Source organism: Oculina patagonica, chromosome 13 (assembly GCF_052425735.1).
Source record: "Oculina patagonica isolate OP01 chromosome 13, crgOcupat, whole genome shotgun sequence".
Classification (NCBI taxonomy): domain Eukaryota; kingdom Metazoa; phylum Cnidaria; class Anthozoa; order Scleractinia; family Oculinidae; genus Oculina; species Oculina patagonica.
In genome coordinates this window covers 2336177-2355936 of record NC_135770.1, presented here as the reverse complement: position 1 = coordinate 2355936, position 19760 = coordinate 2336177, and the positions used below count along the sequence as shown (strand labels likewise).

General features: G+C 39.3%; 1 protein-coding gene and 1 pseudogene across 1 annotated transcript; one reads left to right on the top strand and one right to left on the bottom strand.

Annotated features, from left to right (window-relative positions):
- Positions 1 to 2411: 2411 nt before the first annotated feature.
- On the bottom strand, positions 2412 to 3356 carry LOC144636869 (kappa-type opioid receptor-like). Its single transcript, XM_078496074.1, has one exon. It carries the CDS (start codon positions 3354 to 3356, stop codon positions 2412 to 2414), a length of 945 nt encoding a protein of 314 aa, XP_078352200.1.
- A 3768-nt stretch (positions 3357 to 7124) lies between these two features.
- LOC144636868 (uncharacterized) lies at positions 7125 to 12906 on the top strand (annotated as a pseudogene).
- Positions 12907 to 19760: the final 6854 nt, after the last annotated feature.

Genomic DNA, 19760 nt, shown 5'->3' with positions numbered 1-19760 from the left:
GGTATTTCGCAGTTTTTTGGTTTAAACTGTTCTGAAATAAGCGGTAGGCAACTTTACACATGAAAACATTGCCTTTGAACATTTAACGGAAGATATAACCTTTATTTGGCGATAGAAATCAAACTTGGGCTATAACTATCTATTTTTCAAGGCGCCTGGAAACAACTTGAAAACGTTGGCTCACTTTTTCAAATTACAATCCACTTCCATCCGAGTCATCCTCAGCCAAACGCGCTTTTAAACAGTTTTAGTGCTCTAATATAGCAACTGGTAATACAAATGGACCATTATATTGGGCTGTTCAAAAATCTGTTAAAATCCGTGACTTGCAAGACGTTAAGCGCGTTGTCATAGCTCCGGCTAAAGGCCGACAGCTTAAAGATATTTTATTTTTAGACGAAAACGTTAAAATAACTGCTTTGATTGACAGGTATGCAAATTATTGCTATGTAGAAGCTTCTTTACATGTTGGGCCGGTAAGGAGTGTTGCGTCACAGGAAGAGATATTCACGGGACGGATTACCTCGGGTAATCCGGCACCCCCCGGGGATCCCTTCCTGTCCCGTTACGTTGTGGTCTTCGCTGATAGCTAATTTTGGATTGATTCAGGCTCTGTCGCGAACCAAGTCGCGTCTCAGCTATAGATGGACAGTTTAGAACAAAAAAACCCGGTTGAGTCAGTTCTAAAGATGGGAGACGAAATCTCACTTTTTGGTTCTGACTGCTACCTTAATTTAATTTCGGTTACCAAAACTGCCGGAAAACTAATTAAAAAGACTTCAAAGTGAATTAAACCCATCCTGTTATACATTGAAAGAGATTTATTAAAGCCATGAATAAAGCGCTTGCGTTGTGGGCAAACGTCTAATTGGTGAACTTGTCTGATTTTAATCTTTTAAAAATAAGACATTTTAATTCTCTAAACGAATTTTGGCTTTGTTCTCTGTCACGTTTTAGCAGCTATCTGTAGATATTACTGAGAAAAGACTTGGAATATGTTTTCTGTCTACCTATACCGTTTACTTTGTATATTTTAACAATGTGAGCTTTCAAGGCTTGTTATGAAATTAAGCAGCCACCTGTGACCGTAAAAATCCCAAATCAGATTCTTCACAACAAACAGATTCCAATCAAAGTAGGTTGAGTGAATAGTTAACTGATAGAAATTGTAAGGAATGGAATCTCTCACCCGAATTTTTGCGGTGATGTTGCCAAAAACAAGGTGCGTTAGATCCCACATCACATCACGAAAGTTCTAGGTGACATTTAGCTGAAGAAAACTGTAGTTTTTTATCACACTTATTTCAATCCAAATATCTGAGGCGATTATAGGCCTTCCGAGCAAGAGATAATTATTTCGCCGAAGCGATCCGTTGGCTTCCCTTGTGTTTTTCGCACATTGAATACATTTGGACACTAAAGAGCGGCGACGACAGCTAAAAATTCTTAGTGCACGCACTTTGTACATGCCTCTGTCCTAACCATCTTCAAAAAAAGACAGTTTGAATGGAGTCGAGAAAAAGTTCTAGCTTGTGAAAGTAAAAACTGGGAGGCCAGTTTTTGTCCTGTTGAAGTTTTGCGTCCTTGGGACACTGTTTGCGCCCACGACAGAAGGATACAAACATTCCGGGGTTAAACTGTAATGCGTGAGCATTTCAGCCAGGAGAGTAGCTTTACTCTCAGGTACTCTGGACGCTTCCTGTTACGGAAACTGGAGCTGTTTATCGGCGACTTTGATCAATGAGCTCTAAAGCTTCTTAGTTCCCTGATAATTAACTTGATTCTTGTTAAATGCTAAAAAATAAATCAAATATTTTTAAATCTCATGTCATTTAACTTTTCTGTAAGATTCCGTTGAGTTCACGTTCGGAGGGCGAGTAAAATGATTGTTTACAGACCTGTCTCGTTGATGAGTGCAGTGAGGTCAGAACGATGGACAGTTCCGTTATATTGCAGCCATGCTCGTTTCGTCCGGCGCCTAGCTTGTGACGCGATTGGCTACCTAGCTTGTGACGTCACTTTCGTTAACAATGGACGATAAACACATCTAAGTTTTCTTTTACTCGTGCACCACTAGACAAAGAGTCCTCTTTCTATCTCTCGATTTGTTTGGGCCCCCTCCCAGGCCGTAAAACACAGTTAAGTTACCTTTTTTACCTTTTCAGATCGGACCTTTACTGTCTATATATTATTGCTTTCAATGCTTGGCGATAATTTCTGTGATTTCCTTTTGTGACTCGATTGGCTACCTAGCTTATGACGTCACTGTCGTTAACAATGGGCGATAAACACAGTTAAATTTTCTTTTAGTCTTGCACCACGATAATAAGGACAAAGAGTCCTCTTTCTATCTCTTGATTTGCTTGAAAAACACAGTTGGATTATCTTATTTATCTTTTCAGATCGGAACTTTACTGACTATATATTATTGCTTTCAATGCTTGGCGATAATTTCTGTGTCGATAGAAGTAAATGCAGGGATTTACTGTTGAATTTGCATATCCAAGCGTTGCAAACCAGAATCCCAGAGAGTAATAGGCTAGGGAACGCTTTGATAGTCTAATAACAGCAAAAGGAGTCCAGCTGAAAACGAACAGAATGATAATCAAAGCTGTTGTCTTGGCAACCTGCTTGTTTCTCTGGAGCATTTCTGCTGAAATACGGCCGCCATCTTGATTTTGGTGCAAGTCGTGTATCCTAGAAGAACTCCTTCGCACATTAAGGATTGTGAGGACACTGCATACGGATATTATGATAAAACAGAATATAACACTGCAACTGGGAAGATACCACAGAACTAGGCTTTTAGGGTAAAGTGCTTGTAAAATTGGTAATAGCAGAGACTCAACCCATATTATGAGCAGGACAACTTTCAATTTTGTGATGGTCATAACTGCCCGGTGTTTTAGTGGGCTGCAAATGGCGAAACATCGATCGATGCTCAGGAATGTCAGAGTCAAAAGCGATGAGGCAACCGAAATATGCGCTATTACCAAGGAAACACCAAGTGAAATTGGATTTTCGCATGAAGAACGTTCTGCGTAAGCATGGAAAAATGGCAGATTAACGAAGGCCGTCATTAAAAAGTCAGCTATAGCAAGGTTGGAGACCAAAAGGCCGTAAATGGTCCTCAAGTTTGTTGTTCGCCAAATTACAAGAATGACCAAAATGTTCCCTAACGTTCCAAACAGAGACACAATGCTGTATACTACACCACCAGCAACTTTGTCGGTCATTCCAAGTTCAACACAATCACCTTCACTTGAGAAATTGTTGCTATCGGTTGCGTTGAACCACAGCAGAGGAAAAACCATGCCTGTTGAATTGCTTTTCATTGTTGTCGTGGAATTTTCCATCACTCCTTTCGTTTTTTCAGTAACCTGCGATTATTTTTCCAGTTACTTTCTGTCAATTCAGCTTTCAAAATTAAGCGTAGTCCGTAGCACTTTTTTCAATTGGCTGACGGGGATCGATTTGAACACTCGGTTTTCTACGGTGTTTCTGCAGAAGAAACAGACTTATTTGTAGTATATATGGTCTCAAAACTCTCAAACATCTACACGAAATGTCAGTGTTATTCAAACAGTCGCACTTCTAATAAGCAGCACTGTGTATTCAATTGCAAATGTAAACAAGGAGGTAATGAAAACTTTTCTCGAAGGAAGATAAACTCAACGCAAGTTGTTATCTGTTTCTAGATGACGTCTAGAGCAGGTTTGAGGAAAGTTGATCCTTTTCCAAGGCAGAGTTTGCTCACACACAAAACCTTGGAAACATACAAATTACGCTGTTAAATTTTTCCTTCAAAATCGAGCCTAATCGTAGTATGACAAATATAACGTTCAATCAGACACTAATAAATCTAGGCGTTCGTTGAAATGTCCCAAACCGTTATAAACTAATAAAGGGACTGTGTCACGGCTGAGTTAAGTTTATTTATTAAGTTTTGCCAAAAACTCGCCATGAAACTTAAATGTTTGCAAAGAAATAATTCTATGGATCTAATTGAAAAAACCATAGCTTCACTGCAACCAAATGTGTCTCCCTCTCCCAGGCGTTATAATTTAAAGTTACAAGCAAACGAGATTAACTTCGAAAACTGTTCAGCCCAACAATATTTCAAAAACCAATATCGCAATCCATTTCAATTTTCGTCATTTCTGGCCATCCGCACCTTCTTTTGTATTTGCTGTGTTATTGAAATGTTCCTTCACTGTTTTAAAAGGTTATTTTGATATTTCAACGAATTTGATGGTCATTTCTCATGCCAAAAATTTGGCTAAAATTCGCGACACAGTCTTTTTAATTGCAATAAGTTTCAACAGAATTTTATTACGTGCTCGCAATATTTTTTGCCCACACATGTACGTGTCTACAGCGAGATGATCGGCCAATTATTATCTAAAAACCTATTGAAGGGAAATTCTTTTAGCTTTCTGCTACAGGTGCATGTCAATAATCCTTTCTAAATGTCTTAATTTTGCGTTTATCATGAAAAGGAATTTACACAAGAGTAGGAAAGAGGCCAAGTTTAAAACTCAAAGATGATCTGATTACAACTGGAGAAAACATTTACGGTGCAACAGTATTTACCAGTATGTCGCAGACGAGTTGAATTAATGTCGCGTTTGTATTTCAGGTTCATATTCTTCTGGTTCGGGAGGGGGGGGGGGCTGTCGCAGCGACCTCTTCCACACCTGCCAAGCGGACAGATAAAAACCTAAGCGCAGCTTAATCGTCCGCAGAAGTCTTGATGAGCTCTCTGTGTCGTGTGGTGCTGGTTGTAGGAATAGGTTGTAAGATCCACAATCTCGATAGTGACCGTTCGCGTTATCTATAACTTTTCTGCCGGCGAGGAATAAAACGCGGAAAACGAGCGGAGTTTTCAATTTATCCTAGAAGCGGTATTTGAGGACTTAGTGGAGTCTGTCTGTTATCATTATAAAATTGAAACGATGATTAAAGTGTAAATCAAAATGCGCCAGATGGTAGTAAAATGTTTCCATACGTTTCGGGGCTACTGCCCCTTCTTCAGTGGAAAATATGAAATGCCATCTGCGAACCAGAAGAATATGAATACGAAATGCCATCATATACTCGCACGTACTTCATATACTGAATGCATGTGGAGAGCGAATTAAATGAAACTTATTCCTATTTTCATTAAAATGCTCCCTTTCTCTCAGTTGATTTCTGTATCTAGAGAAATTTAACATGAATTAAAAAAACCTAAAATTGCATTTCTGAAGGACATCTGTTTGAATATCTGTTGTAAAAGCATAGTTTATGTACGTTTGAGTATTTAATTCGACATCTCATCTACCTATATTGCTCTTCATCAAATTACTGCTCAATTGCCTGCCTTCACTTAAAAAATTGTTACGGAAAAATGGAAAAATATTTTAGAGTTGGTCAGGTAACAGTGCATAAGAAAAGCAGCCATTTGGAGTTTTAAGGCCACGGAAGGATGTTTACTAGGTCCATAGAGGTGTGTCTGTCTTAGTTGGCCCTTGAAAATTTGCGTTCTTATAACTGGCATATTTACCCTCGAAACTTCGCTTCTCGGGCTAATATTTGTTTAAGAACATCAAATTTCCCCAAGGCAACTTTCAGCCGATAGAAAAACATATTTCTATCGGCTCTATTGTTTGAAGGACGCTTTGTCATGAATTTTAGCAGCGAAAGAACATTTTAAAACCTCAGCAAAATAATACAAAATAAGGTACAGATGCCAAAAAGTTTAAGAAGATTGAAACGGATTGCGTATTTGGGTTTTAAAAACTGTCAGGCTGAACAGTTATCAAAGTTAATTTCGTTTGACTGTAACTTTTAATTACAACTCTCGGGAAACATGTTTGTTTGTAATGAAGCTATGTATGCTTTTGTCATTTAGATCCATTGAAGTAATTTCTTCGATTACATTAAGTTTCCTAGCGAATATTTGGCAAAACGTAATAAAACATTCTCGTCCCCATAGCCCTTTCGTTTCTTTTAGCCGGCGGGCCTTGGCACGATAAACGAAGGGGTCTGGACACACAGGATTTCCAGTCCTAGATTCTAGGACTTCCGGTCTTCATGAATGCAGTCTTGCTGTTTCAAAAGAATGTATGAGAGAGCCGTTACGTTTCTGACTTCTGTTTAGGAATTCTATGTTCCAAACAGCCAATCAAAAAATTGCGAATATATTAAAAATCCTATGTCTCCAGAGCCCTTCGTTTCTCGTGCCAAGGCTTCGCTGGCTAAGGGCTATGAGGACAAGAATAGTAATAAAACAGAAGAAACTCAGCCGTGACACAGTCCCTTTACTAGTGGGTAATGGTATTCATGGCATGGACGGTGAAACAAGTCCAATACTGTTTATCAGTTAATAAGTAAAAGTACTTTTCAAAATTATAATGACAATCTTGCCATTTTGCGGAAGTTGTTAGATCAGGCCAAGACACGTAAACGATGTTTTGAGAGACCGAAAAATAACATAAAATAACTTTTTATTAGCGTCGCGCTGCCATCCACGAAAACCGGTTAAAGAAAGTGTATCATAACTCTATTTGAGAGGTAATGTTGTTCATAGACGCGGACAAATTGGAAAAAATTTGTTTTTGGTTCTTTTACTTATAAAACTCACAAAATAATAAACGAAGAGTTTGAAAACTTTATTAAGTATTAGCAATGAATATTTTCGATAACATTGGAATCTTAAACAGTGTAGTACCTACGTCAATGAAATGCTTCGTCATGCTTACCTCAGGGCTTTTCCACTGAGCAAAACAACGAGTTTTAAATGATGGTTTTTTACTAAAGAAACAATTATCAATATTAGCCCAGTATACCTCTTAGCTAAAACGAATTCTAGAAATAAAAAGTCATACTATACTTGAAACAGAAAACAACCTTAGAAAAGTAGTCCATGGATATTGAATTTTGGCGCAAACTTGCGTCTCGAACCAAAATTGCAAATATTTTTCTTTTTATTTATCTTTAAAGCTCCTTCAATTTTTGCATAAATATAATAAAAAGTCAATAAACCACTTAACTGACGTAAACAGCAATTGCGGATCAATATCAAAGACAAAGATTTAAATGATTGTAAGCAGGAAGTGTCGACTCGCACAACCAGGTCTTTTCGGAGAGTAACGTGGTCGGTTGTTAAACGGTGCCAATTTTTTGCCCTTTTTCTTCGGCTGTACCGACTGAAACCTGGCGAAAATGATTTCACATACAGGCATTTTCCTTGTCGCATTTCTAGGCTTTTTCTCAGCAGTTTGTTTTGCTCAGATGAAATGCCCTGGAGTCGCCGAATACGAGGTCTCGTTTTATGGAAAGTGGAGTCTAATGACGCATCCAAATGCTTTTCCTGAAATGGGCAAGTTTTCGCCTTGGGTCGGTGCCTCTCACAATGTGGGAAGTAGGGACGCTGGCTTCAATAGGAGTTGAAGATGTGGCCGAGACTGGTGAGTTATTATCAAGAAGTCATTTTTGTTACTGTAAAATGTTATAAGCAATTAAATTAGCATTTACATTAATGCGACGCCTGATAGCTTTAGATTTATGCTCAAATGAAAACAGCGGGTTTTCCTTATTTTTAGCCTGCGTAGCAAGCGTTCCCGTGCGAGCGAAGTTCTTTCTGTGTGTCGCGCGCGAGCGAAGATTCTGCGCGAGATTTGGCCAGAATCTTTCGCTTTTCGCCAGGATCTAGACACAGAAACTTCGCTCGCACGGGAACGCTTGCTACGCAGGCTACCTTATTCTTGTTTCAGTTTGTAGACCTTTTATTCATTCTTGTAGTTTTCCAGCGTCCTTTCACAGTGTCACTTAGCTTACATCTGTTACTTTGCGTTCGTGCTGTCCTTAACTTTTATTTTTATTTTTTTTTTCTGTCTAGCTTTTCATTTTAACTCAAGTCATGAAGCTAAATAAAATCAATGTTTTATATTTCTTTCACGAAGAGTCGAAATGTTCTTGTCCGTGCGAGTTTGCATGCGTGGTCATCAACAGCTATGCTGATCCAAGCAGTATGCAGAACGCATGTCACATATCAACCTAGTAAATTGACATGTTCAGGCATGCGTCTCTTCGTACAGCATGCGTGTAAGCGTGGGGAGGGGGGTACTCCCTATAAGGGCCTATACGGGGAGGCTCCGCCCGAAAGGGGTACCTTTTTCAGGTATCAGGTATATAAAAGGGTAGGGATTTCACAAGTTTTGGTATACGAAAGAGTATGGAAATCTGTTATTTAGGTTTTTTCAAAGAGTCTTAAATTAAAATATTTCAAACAGATGCAATTTATGGCTGTATTATTTCAATTTTTTAAGCGCTACATGAAAATGACAAGAAAACGTCATGTCCTAAGTCTATATACCATGTCTTTCGGGTATATGAAAGGGGTACCTTTTTTCAGTAAAAGGTAAACAAAAGGGGTACAATTTCTGTCAAAATGATATATAAAAGGGTAAGGGGTAAGAACTCGGGGCGGAGCCTCCCTGTACAAAACTTTTTTGGGTACCCCCCCTGGGGGCAGTGTTAAAATATATAATCAAAGTCTCTTCGAGATATCGACGTTTTTGCATGAAGTATGAGTCGAAGGTTTATCCTGTGCATTGTTCTTCGAACTTATCATTACAGTTTCTTTGTAGTTTAGTTTAACAATTTCCTATCTTCGCGGAGGAAATGCAGCCATATAATTTTGTCAAAAATGGCTCGTCCGCGCCGGGTATTTATACACATATTCCTTAACATTACACAAATAAACAGTGCAAGTTTCACCGAGATCTGACAATTCTATACTTTAAAATTGCAAGGACCTTTCGAGGCAGTCGATTACGGCAGCGAAATTAGCAAATGAAACAGCAAAATATGCGTTTGACGCTTTGTTTTTGCGACGCCATATTTGAATTGTTATAGGTAGACCGCTGTTCAATGTGTTCAAGGCCGTATCGTTACGATTGCTCCACGAAAAAGCACGAAAAAAATACGGATATTTCCGACTACTGTCGGAGAAAACATTGCGCATATATTAAATTGCGGCGTAAACAAATCGTTACACTCAAGCTGCGTTTTGTCTAGGCTCTGCGAGGGTCGGATATCAAGACCCAGGATTAAACAAAAGCCATATATACAGTGAATGCTTTCGAATTATATTTGAAGATGAAATACAATAGAATTTTGCTGTCTTTGACTGAAATTCCACTCGAACTGCGTAGATACGATCGCATGTTGTAAATTGCTGTCATTCCCTGTCAACGCGAGGTCACGTCCCTAACGACCTAGGCTGATGACGAAATAGAGTTGCGCTTGCATGTAGCGACCAAATTTGGCCTAATTTTTAACCGCTCCTAAGCTAAAAGAAGCCCCCATCTCTTGCATTTGTTTTAACTTCAATAATATCTTTGAAAAGAGCGAGTTTTTTGGTATGGTTTATTTTTGACGTTTGTAATTTTTAAACGATGTAAGTGCTAGTGATTATTTATTCGTGTTTTAGTTACGCAATCCATTGTTTGTGCGACGCTTTTTATAGATCGCCTTTAGACACACGTGCGTTGAGATAAGAAAGCTGACATGTCACTTTTAAAATTGTTATATAACGTTTGTAAATGTGACAAGTCACGTTTTTTTCACGAGATCGCAAGTGATCACCCACAGCGGAAAGTAATCCCTTGAGAAATTAAAACAGTCCCTTGAGAAATTAAAAAAGTCCCTTGAGAGTTTACAAATATGTGGTTCCAAATTTTGTTCACATAACCCCTATTCTACGTTTTTAGCTTGTAAACAAGCAAAAACGTCGAAAAAATGTTAATGAATTGAGATTTTTTCTCTTGCAGCGGCTATGTTTTCTTGATATTCTCAGATGCTTTTGGTAAAATTACTTAAACTTGGTTATGCTGAATGGTACCTTTTTAATTGTTTAAAATGGATTTTACACTTGCTCGTGTCTTATTTTATCAGACAATACAGCGGAATTAGAGAAGGAAATTATCATACGAGACAGCGTGGAAACTAACGGCTATGTTTTTTTAATATTATCATATACTTCCTTGAACTCGATTAAAATAACTTGAACTCGGTTATACTTAATAGTACTTTTTTAATTGATTAAAATGAAGCTTACACTCGCTGTTGTCTTATTTTATCAGGCGCTACAACGGAATTAGAGAAGGAAATTGACATGCGCATCATGCACCACAAGACCGTGTGGAAGCTAATCAAGCAGACAAGTGGACCGACAGCCGGCAGCGGACACACTATGGGAATAAAGGTGGAAGTCACTGCAGACTATCCTATGGTGTCAATGATTGCTATGCTCGTCCCTTCACCTGATTGGTTCACTGGAATCATGGATGTCAATCTCTGCGATAATGGCATGTGGAGAGACGTTTGGAACATCACCAATTTACAGCCGTGGGATGCAGGCACAGACGACGGTGATATGTTTAACGCCACGAATGATCCAACTGAACCGCGACAGAATATTGCAATCATCAAGAAATTTTCGGACACCCCTTTCAAAGGAGACCCTATAGCGACGCTGGGCATGCTTATGTTCAAGAGAGTAAACAAACCGACCGTCTACAGCTGCAGTGGAGAGCAGAAGTATACACTCGAGTTCCAAGGGATGTGGAGCAAGGAGAGGCAGCCCTTAGGGTTCCCAGATGGTGCTCACTTTTCGCGTCTGATTGGATGTACGCACAAGTACAATTACAAATTCTGGAGCCCCATGACAAAGTCATCGGCTGGAGTTGAGGACGTCGCGGAAAATGGTACGTTTCGTTACGTTACGTTACGTTACGTTAATCTTTAACCGCTGAGCTTCCCCATAAAAACCGGCTCTTTTAACTGTTGCATTGTTTTTTTGGGTAGTACGATGCTCAAGTTCCCTCAACTTTGTTATAAAAGCACTTTTTTACATTGGATGCAGATTTTGATGAACATTATACTTTAGCGCAAGGACATAAGGATTGTAACTTTGGACATTTTGTTCTTTTGCTGACCCATACCGACGTTTTTTTTTTTCTTGCTCGTTTCCCTTCGTTTTCCGCTGCCTTCTTATTCTTGCTCCCTTTTTACTTGGTACATTTTTCTACTGACTGGAAAGTTTTGGTATTAATAAATGGTAAACCCTGGAAATGGCAACTTGATCAATTCATAATATGGTGCATTGGCCTGTTTTACCAGCAGGTTTGCATCAAAAATTGTTCGTTTTTACTATTATTATTAGCTCTGACAGAATGCAGTCGATATTTTAAAATGGACAATCGTGCAAAATATCTATTTTATCTGTATTAGTTGCTTATCACACAAAAAAAATCCGCTGACATGTAAATTGATGACGCCGCAAGTTGTTTTAACTGATGACCGCTCCTCCAAATCCTGGGTAAATCAGACTGCTTTTTTTTAAATTTATGGCAGTTTTTCTCATGTCTCCGTTGTAGCCTGCCTTTACGGAGAGTTCGTAAATAGCTAGTTATTTATGGAGCTTTTGACAGTCACCAGACAAGAAACAAAACAAACATCACTAACCTAACCTTTCCGTAAATTAGGGGTATCAAATAGTCTTTGCGAGCATGCGAGCACAGCGTTTTTCTTTGCGAGCACGATCATTGACAAAAATTAGCCTTGCGAGCAACGAGCACTTTTCAAAAACCAACCTCCACTAAAAACCACTTGTAAAAATGTGCGAGCACGAGCAAACGAGCACCCACTAAAATTTTGCGAGCATTGCGAGCACTGCGACATTTTGAGGGACCATTCTTGACTCCTTAAATTATTAGTAATGTGTTAAAACGTCTATCTACCCTATTTTAACTTAAGTCAAACTTTCCCCTTCCTACTCAGGCTAGTATTATGCTTTTTAGTATCATTTTTATTTCATCAGATCATATTTCTCTTGTTTCCTTAGTGGTTATAAAGAAAAAACACTGCGCGGGGTTCCACTGCAATGTCGGTCTTCTCTTCTACGCTCAAACGCACCCAGTAGGCGTCTAATTACACCAAGTTGTCCATTCACGCGCTTAATTCTTCCCGTGCGAATCGCACGTTTTTCGCATGATTTTCGTTTGAAACGAGATTCAACCCCCATAATGCCATACTGATGACGTAACGTACTCCACAGAGACCCGTGTAGTGTCTCTGATTGGTTGTTTCTCGGTTTTGAATTTTCGCGCGCAAGTAACAACCAATCAGAGAACTACACGGATCTCTGTGTGCTACGTCATCAGTATGGAATGTCTTGAACTTAAGGCGTCTCAGAGAAGCACGCTAGCTGCATTAAACCAGGATATTTTTGTATGATTTTAACTAGGCAACCCTGATGAGCTAGAAACCGAGCTCAAAGCTGTGCTGTTCAGGGGCAATTACGTATACCAAGTTTACACAGCCGATGATACCACTGAAGCCACTGGCAGCAGAAAAATGGAAATAATGGTTAAAGACATGTACTCCAGGGTCTCTTTCATCTCCAGGCTCGGGCCTTCTCCTGATTGGATTGTTGGAGTCGACAGCGTCGACCTCTGTGGATCAGATGGCTGGAAGGAGACGGCAGAGATATCATCGGCTGCGTATGACGCTGGGACAGAGGATGGAACAGATTTCGCATCAACTGACGTGGCGACCATGCCTCAGGGCGTCATCCAGAAAATCACCAAAGACAGTGACACGGTGATGAAGGGAGCAAATGACATCAAATACTTTGCCAAGATCACGTTGAACAAGTATAAGGCAGTTGGGCCTGGCTCATCTAGCCCTAGGGCTAATCCTACCGTGACCGTAACCCTCAGCCCTGACCCTAACCCTAACTCTAACTTGCAGCTGACACCTAAGCCGAATTCAGCACACCGTCCTTTCCCTGGCGTTTATGTGTTCCTGTCTGTGGTTTTTCCTGCTATCTTGCACTTCCTTATTAGATCGGCCTGAGTAGTTTACGGATCGTACGCTCCGTGCATACCTCAACCGTAATTGCTCCCGAACTCCGTACGCTAAGCTTATACGGAGCGTGCATCTCATTATTAAATACAAACGTAAATTTGCAGGACCATCGTAGCATAATAGAAGTAACAGATAATCTCACTGTTGACGAACCTGAATTAACAGCTGTAAACCAATGACAGTATCGGAACATTTTCCGGCTTAGTATATCTTCAATTTCAAATTTTAACGTTTTTTTGTTTTTTCTGCCGTTATGTCTTTTGTTATTCACGTATTTTATCGTATTTCCCATATTTTAAATTTGTAACTTTTAATATTTAGAGTCATTCTCTGTAAGACCCTAAAGAAGAAAGGCCGTGCCTTCCGGAATATTGGAATTCAAATATACTCCCATACCGTTTAATCAGCCTTGCGTTTTATCTTGGTTCAGAACCAGCCAGGCTGATTTAAACACTATACAATGCTTTCTAAAAAGGTGCTTTAAGCGACGTTACACTTCTGAGTTAATTAATATTTACGATCTTTTAGAAAAGTGTGACCGCAGGTTGTTCACCAAGATCAAGAGCAATGTTGACCATCCATTGTATGCCCTTTTGCCGAAAGTCAAAGAGTCATCCAAGAGGCTAAGATCACAAGCGAGTCAATTACCAAGGATCAATACAGAACGTTTTAAAAATAGTTTTTTTAATAGATTAAGGTTTAAGTATAATCTGGCTATTTAATAATTCAATATAATTTAAGCGATTTTTACATGTAACGTTTGTTATGTATTTTAATAAGCGCATAAAGACATTTTATTTACGTTTTTTAATTATTATTCAGTTATGACTGATCAGTTCTTCTACAGGGTCAACTATTCAAAGTCATTTTGAACTGGCAATGAATGCCTCGGGGATGAATTAATGATATGTCAATATTCATATAAAAGGCAAACACTTGCTCCTCATTGTGCACTCTACTCTTGTCCGCGGCGGTGAGCGGTTGGCACCCTGCGAGGAAGCTGGGTTTTAAGTTTCCTCGATCTACCGAGCCTGGTTTGGGCTTGTCCCATGCCAGAGCGATTTCCTATACTTCATCTCAGCACATGTCATGAATAACAATACCCAGGGCAGAATACTACACGATGCTCGTTGAAACGGTGTTTAAGTCTACGTACGTTTGGTTTCTCCTATGCATTGTTTGTGACAGTGGTTGCACTGTTCCATATATATATAAAGGCCTGGCCAAACGGAGACGCAAGTGGACGCAAGTTGAAAACTTGCGTTAACTTGGGTCTACGTTTGGCCTTTTGCCAGGGCTTGAAGCCCTGACTGAACGGCAACGCAAGTTTAAACTTGCGTCTACCTGCGTCTTCTTTTGGCCAGAACTTGCGTGTACTTGCGTTGACTCGCGTACACTGGCGTTGACTTGCGTTCACTTTGATCGAGAGCAAATTTGCACTTAAGTAAACGCATTTTTTCACCGTTTGGCCACCCATCGCAAGTCAACGCATTTTTTGCAGTTTACTTTAAATACTGAATTGCACTTCGTAGCATTTTAAATGACTTTTTGCAAACTTGCGTGAACATGCGACTAAACTTGCGTGTCCGTTTGGCCGCCCAACGCAAAATCTGTCCGCAATTTGAACTTGCGACTACTTGCGTCCACTTGCGTTACCGTTTGCAGGGCTTAACGTTTTAAGAGTTGCAGTCAATGTGTTGATTAATAAATCTTGTTTCGCCGGTAGACTGAAATGTACAATTAGTAAGTCCGTCGGTTATGTGGTTGCATGTTAAGTGGTTGAATGGTTGGTTAGTCATAGTGGGTTTACGAAGTTCCGGCAGTTCTTCTGTTAAAAAATTCTTCTTCTGTTTATAAGTCCACAAAAACAAATGCGACGAAGTCAAAGAACTAAACTGAATGGAATACATGTTTTTTTTTTAATATCTTCTGTGGTTTGTTATCCCATATAAAGTTGAATACAGAGGCGGGCGGCGTAGCGTTTTGGAACGTGTTTGTGTGTGTTTGTGTGTGTGTCGGGGGGGGGGGGGGGAGGGGCTAAGACTTTCCCACAAATACTCGGCAGGTTTTTATATTTGGAGGAACTTTTTCCGTTCTAGCGACATTTTGTATTCTGGGTAGTTTCTAGACCGAAGATTTCCGAAGATTCTCCGAATGTTGTTCGAAGGCCATACGAACGTTTCCGATCATTTTTCGAACTTTTCCGAAGATAAACGTAGTTTCCCGAAGATTTCCAAGAAAGTTTCGAAGAGCAAGTTTGAAATTTCGATCGTTCAGCATTAAAAACTCGTCATCAGACACTCAGTCGGTTTCTTCGCGTTTGTTCTCAGTGAAAGAAATCCCTTTGATTTTACAAGTTTTGCCCTAAATTTTTTAAATGACAGTTCAGACGATCCTATTTCATGGTGCTTCTTCGGTAACTCTTTTGTCGTCGGAGGACACAAAATGTGGGCTTTGAAGTCGCCAATGTTGAAGATAACGTCAAAAACAATCTAAACACTGAGTTTGTGGATCTCTACTAGTGGCGTTTTGGAGAAGGGAGGATTATTGATAGACCTACAACATAGTACTGCGCCAAAAACGATCCTGTTGAATCGATTTGTGAAAAGATCACGAGCCGGAATATCTTAACAAACCAATTTTATACTGCGCTCGCGATATTTTCGGCAGCAAAATGTGGGGGTACGTCCCCCTTGCCCACCTCTTCCCCCCCCCCCCTTGCTTCGCAGCCTATGAAATATAATCTTATTGTATATACTAGTTATGCAACGCTTTCGAGTGGTATACTATGGAATATCCCACGAGTCACTTGTATTTTCTCGGTATACACACGAGCCTTTAGGCGAGTGTGTATAACAAGAAAATACAAGTGACAAGTGGGATATTCCATAGTATACCACGAGAAGGTGTTGTGTAACTATTTTATACCATGTCATAGAAAATACGCTTACTAAATTTCGTCGAAAATACAATCGCAGCGCACGATGGGAAGGTTGGGTTGAATACCGTCGAATATACAACGGCTTTCCTGTATTCTGATTGGCTGTATTTTCTATGGCATGGTATAAATATATATCCTGTTCGGCGCAGTTTTCAGACAACGAACCGGCGTTGTAGATTAATTTAGACAATCCCAGCGTCTTGACAACGTTAATTTTCCCAGACAGGGTTAGTTTTCTCCTTTTCCAGGAGTTAAGTAATTTCATCGGGTCTTCTAGTTTCTTTCTCTGCCGTCCAACTTTGTGAGAGTCAAGGTGATTTGTTATTATTAGACCTTTTCAATCAGTGTTTGTCCTGTTTGACGCGTGCAGGTGACGTATTTATTTCATCGGAGGATCTTTGTTAATAATTTAGCGAAAGAAACAAATAAATCTTTTGTGCAATTCACTTTACATTTCGCTATTTGGGAAACAAACTGAACAAACACAAATTCGGCTTCACGGTATATTATTTTTGTCACAGTTCTCCTTGGAAAAATAACACGGCCACAAAGAAAGGGTACGACAGCGAAAGCAACCAAGCTTTTTAACTTTGTCTCGCGGTGAGTAGCACAACAGTTTGAGTCATTCAAATGATTTCAATAGCAGTTTTCAATCCCAGCAGTACATTCCAATTCAATGTCTAAGAATACAATTAATTTACTGTATTATGTTCATTCCGATGCTTTCGTAGCTTTGTTAGAATTGTACCTCGAGAAATGACATCAATTTTGGACAAAGGGTTAGTTTAGACGTCTTAGGACTCGAAATGTCGGCCTATCAATAGTTAATTATTTGGGTCTTAGATACAAGGACAAACAGGGCTTGCGAAAGGAGAATTAAGTCTCGATGTTTAAAGACTATAAGCTAACGCAATAATTCAATCTAAACTTAGCGACCGGGCGCTACTTACTTTTGCCAGGTAGCGCAAAGTAGCACTTATTGGAGAAGGGGCTCTTATAACGTAAGGAACCGGTAAGGCTCATTTTCTAATTTCAACAACAGATACTGTAACTCCATAACTGTAAGAGTAGGGATTCACATAGTCATAACCATCATTCGTTTGTTCGATATTACGTTCAGATGAGGGAGCAGACCACATAATTACCGGTAACTCGTCTTATCAATCTATTCTACTTCAATGTCACTTGCACAACGAGAGGCGCTTATAAGAAGAGGGCACTTAGGGGCCGCTCATTGAAAGGAAATACTTTTTCCTGATTCATTGTTAAACACTTCTTAAGTTAGCTATTAGAACGATATCGAAACAATGAGCAGTTAATGATTTTTCCTTTTTTCTTGTCATCACCTGTAATGAGGAAAAATCAGGCGTTGATCTTTTATGGTGGGGTGTCGAAAGTATTTCGCATTTGCATTGGTTTTGCGTTACTACTATTTGTGATTGGATTAAAAAAACTCGCGCCATTTTCTCAACCAATCAGAGGTAAAACAAAAACAAATTGTGGCTCGTGCACACACGTTTTCGCGCGCGTCGTGCCGGCTACGCATATTTCCTCTGAGTTTTGATTGGTATACTAGATGTCTGAGTCCATTGTGATTGGCCAGAGTGACACTTTGGTTTTGGCTTTACGACACTCACACAAACCGCTGTCAGGCATTCGAAAAACACACGAGAACGCCTGATCGCAGGTTACACTCACTCTAAGTTAAAAACTGCCCTAAAATATGGACCTAAAAATAGAAACTTAACGTGCAAAAAGTAAAACAATTGAAGTACTGTAATGCATAGTCACATACAGAGTTACAGACAGTAGCTTATAAAATTCATGATACACTGTATTTACAACTGTACTATAATTTCATTTTTTTTATTTTAGAAGTCTCACTCAACCAGTAACAACTTATACAGCCTAAATGTCATTTGCAAATGCACTGTACTTGGCGTGCATCTTAGTTGTGGTAGGAACTATTCTCATCTACGTCACAATGTCAGACTTTTCTTTCACACGTCCTGCGCCATATCCCAAGGAAAGACGCTACGGTTCAACAGGAAGGAAAGTTTCTGCATTTGTTTTAATCCTTGCTCAACCGAGAACAGGTTCTTCGTTTCTGGGACAGTTGTTTAATCAGCACCCTGATATATTTTATTTGTACGAGCCACTTTACCAGTATGCCGCGCGACGAGTTTAATAAATGTCGTGTTCATATTCTGATACAGTGAGCGGCTGTCAGAGCGACCTATTCGACACCTGCTACGCAGACAGATAAAAACCTAAGCGCAGCTCATGATCAATCGTCCGGAGAAGTCTTGATGAGTTCTGTGACTGTGTGGTGCTAATAAACCCAGCAACTGAAAGATCCACAATTTCGATAGTGACTGTTATCTATCGCAGAAACGAAGCACACCAAGTTTTTTTAGACTTATTAACTTTCCCTCCTGCCAGGACTAAAACGAAAGCGAGAGTTTTCAATTCATCCTGGAAGCCCTCAGTTGAGGACATTGGTGGAGTCTTTGTCTGATTTCTATTTCCATTAAAACTATAATGCCCAAATTTCAAATTTTACAGGACAAGGGAGAAATAACATTTAAAAGCAATAAAAAGTGGAAAAGATTATTGCTTTTTATTTTCCCGCTCGTCGCCATTTTTTTAATTTTTTTCCTCAGTTGATTTCTGTATGTCGAGAAGATTTAGCATCTAAATTTGCTTTTCTGAAGGACATCTGTTTCAATATCCGTGTTAAACGCCGTTGTAAGCTTAGTTTGTGTACGTTTGAGTTTTTAATTTGACATCTCATCTATTTAAATTCCTCTTTTTTATCAAATTACTGCTTAATTGCCTGCCTTCACTTCAAAAATTGTTACGGAAAAATGGAAAAATATTTTAGAGTTGGTCAGGTAACAGTGCATAAGAAAAGCAGCCATTTGATGTTTTAAGGCCACGGAAGGATGTTTACTAGGTCCATAAAGGTCTGTCTGTCTGTCTGTCTGTCTGTCTGTCTGTCTTAAATAAATTTAAAAATCGTATGTCCCCAGAGCCCTACGTTTCTCGTGCCAAGGCCTCGCCGGCTAAGAGAGGCGATAAGGGCTATGGGGACGAGAATGGTAATAAAATAGACTAAACTCAGCCGTGACACAGTCCCTTTAAATGGTGGGTAATGGTATTTATGGCATGGACGCTGAAACAAGTTCAATACTGTTTATCAGTTAATAAGTAAAACTACTTTTCAAAATTATAATGACAATCTTGCCATTTTGCGGACGGCTGTTAGATCAGGCCAAGGAGACTAAAATGATGTTATGAGAGACTGAAATATATATCATAAGATAACCTTTCATTAGCGTCGCACTGCCAACCACGAAAACTAGTTAAAGAAAGTGTATCATAACTCTATTGTTAAGGGGGATAATGTTGTTCATAGACGCGGACAAATTGGAAAAATTTGTTTTCGGTTCTTTTACTTATAAAACTCACAAAATAATAAGGGAAGAGCAGTTGAAAACTTTATTAAGTATTAGCAATGAATATTTTCGATAAGATTGTAATCTTAATCATTGCAGTACCTACGTCACTGATTAAAAAACGCCTCGTCATGCTTGCCTCGGGGCTTTTCCACTGTGCAAAACAACGAGTTTTAATTGATGGTTTTTTACTAAAGAAACAATTAGCAATACCAGTATACCTCTTAAGGAAAAGGTTTGCTAAAACGAATTCGAGAAATAAAAAGTCATACTATACTTGAAATAGAAAACAATCTTTAGAAAAGTTGTCCACGGATATTGAATGTTAGCGCAAACTTACTTAGCGAACCAAAATTGCAAATATTTTTCAAACTATTTATCTTTGAAGCTCCTTCACTTTTGCATAAATATAATCAAGAGTCAATAAACCACTTAACTGACGT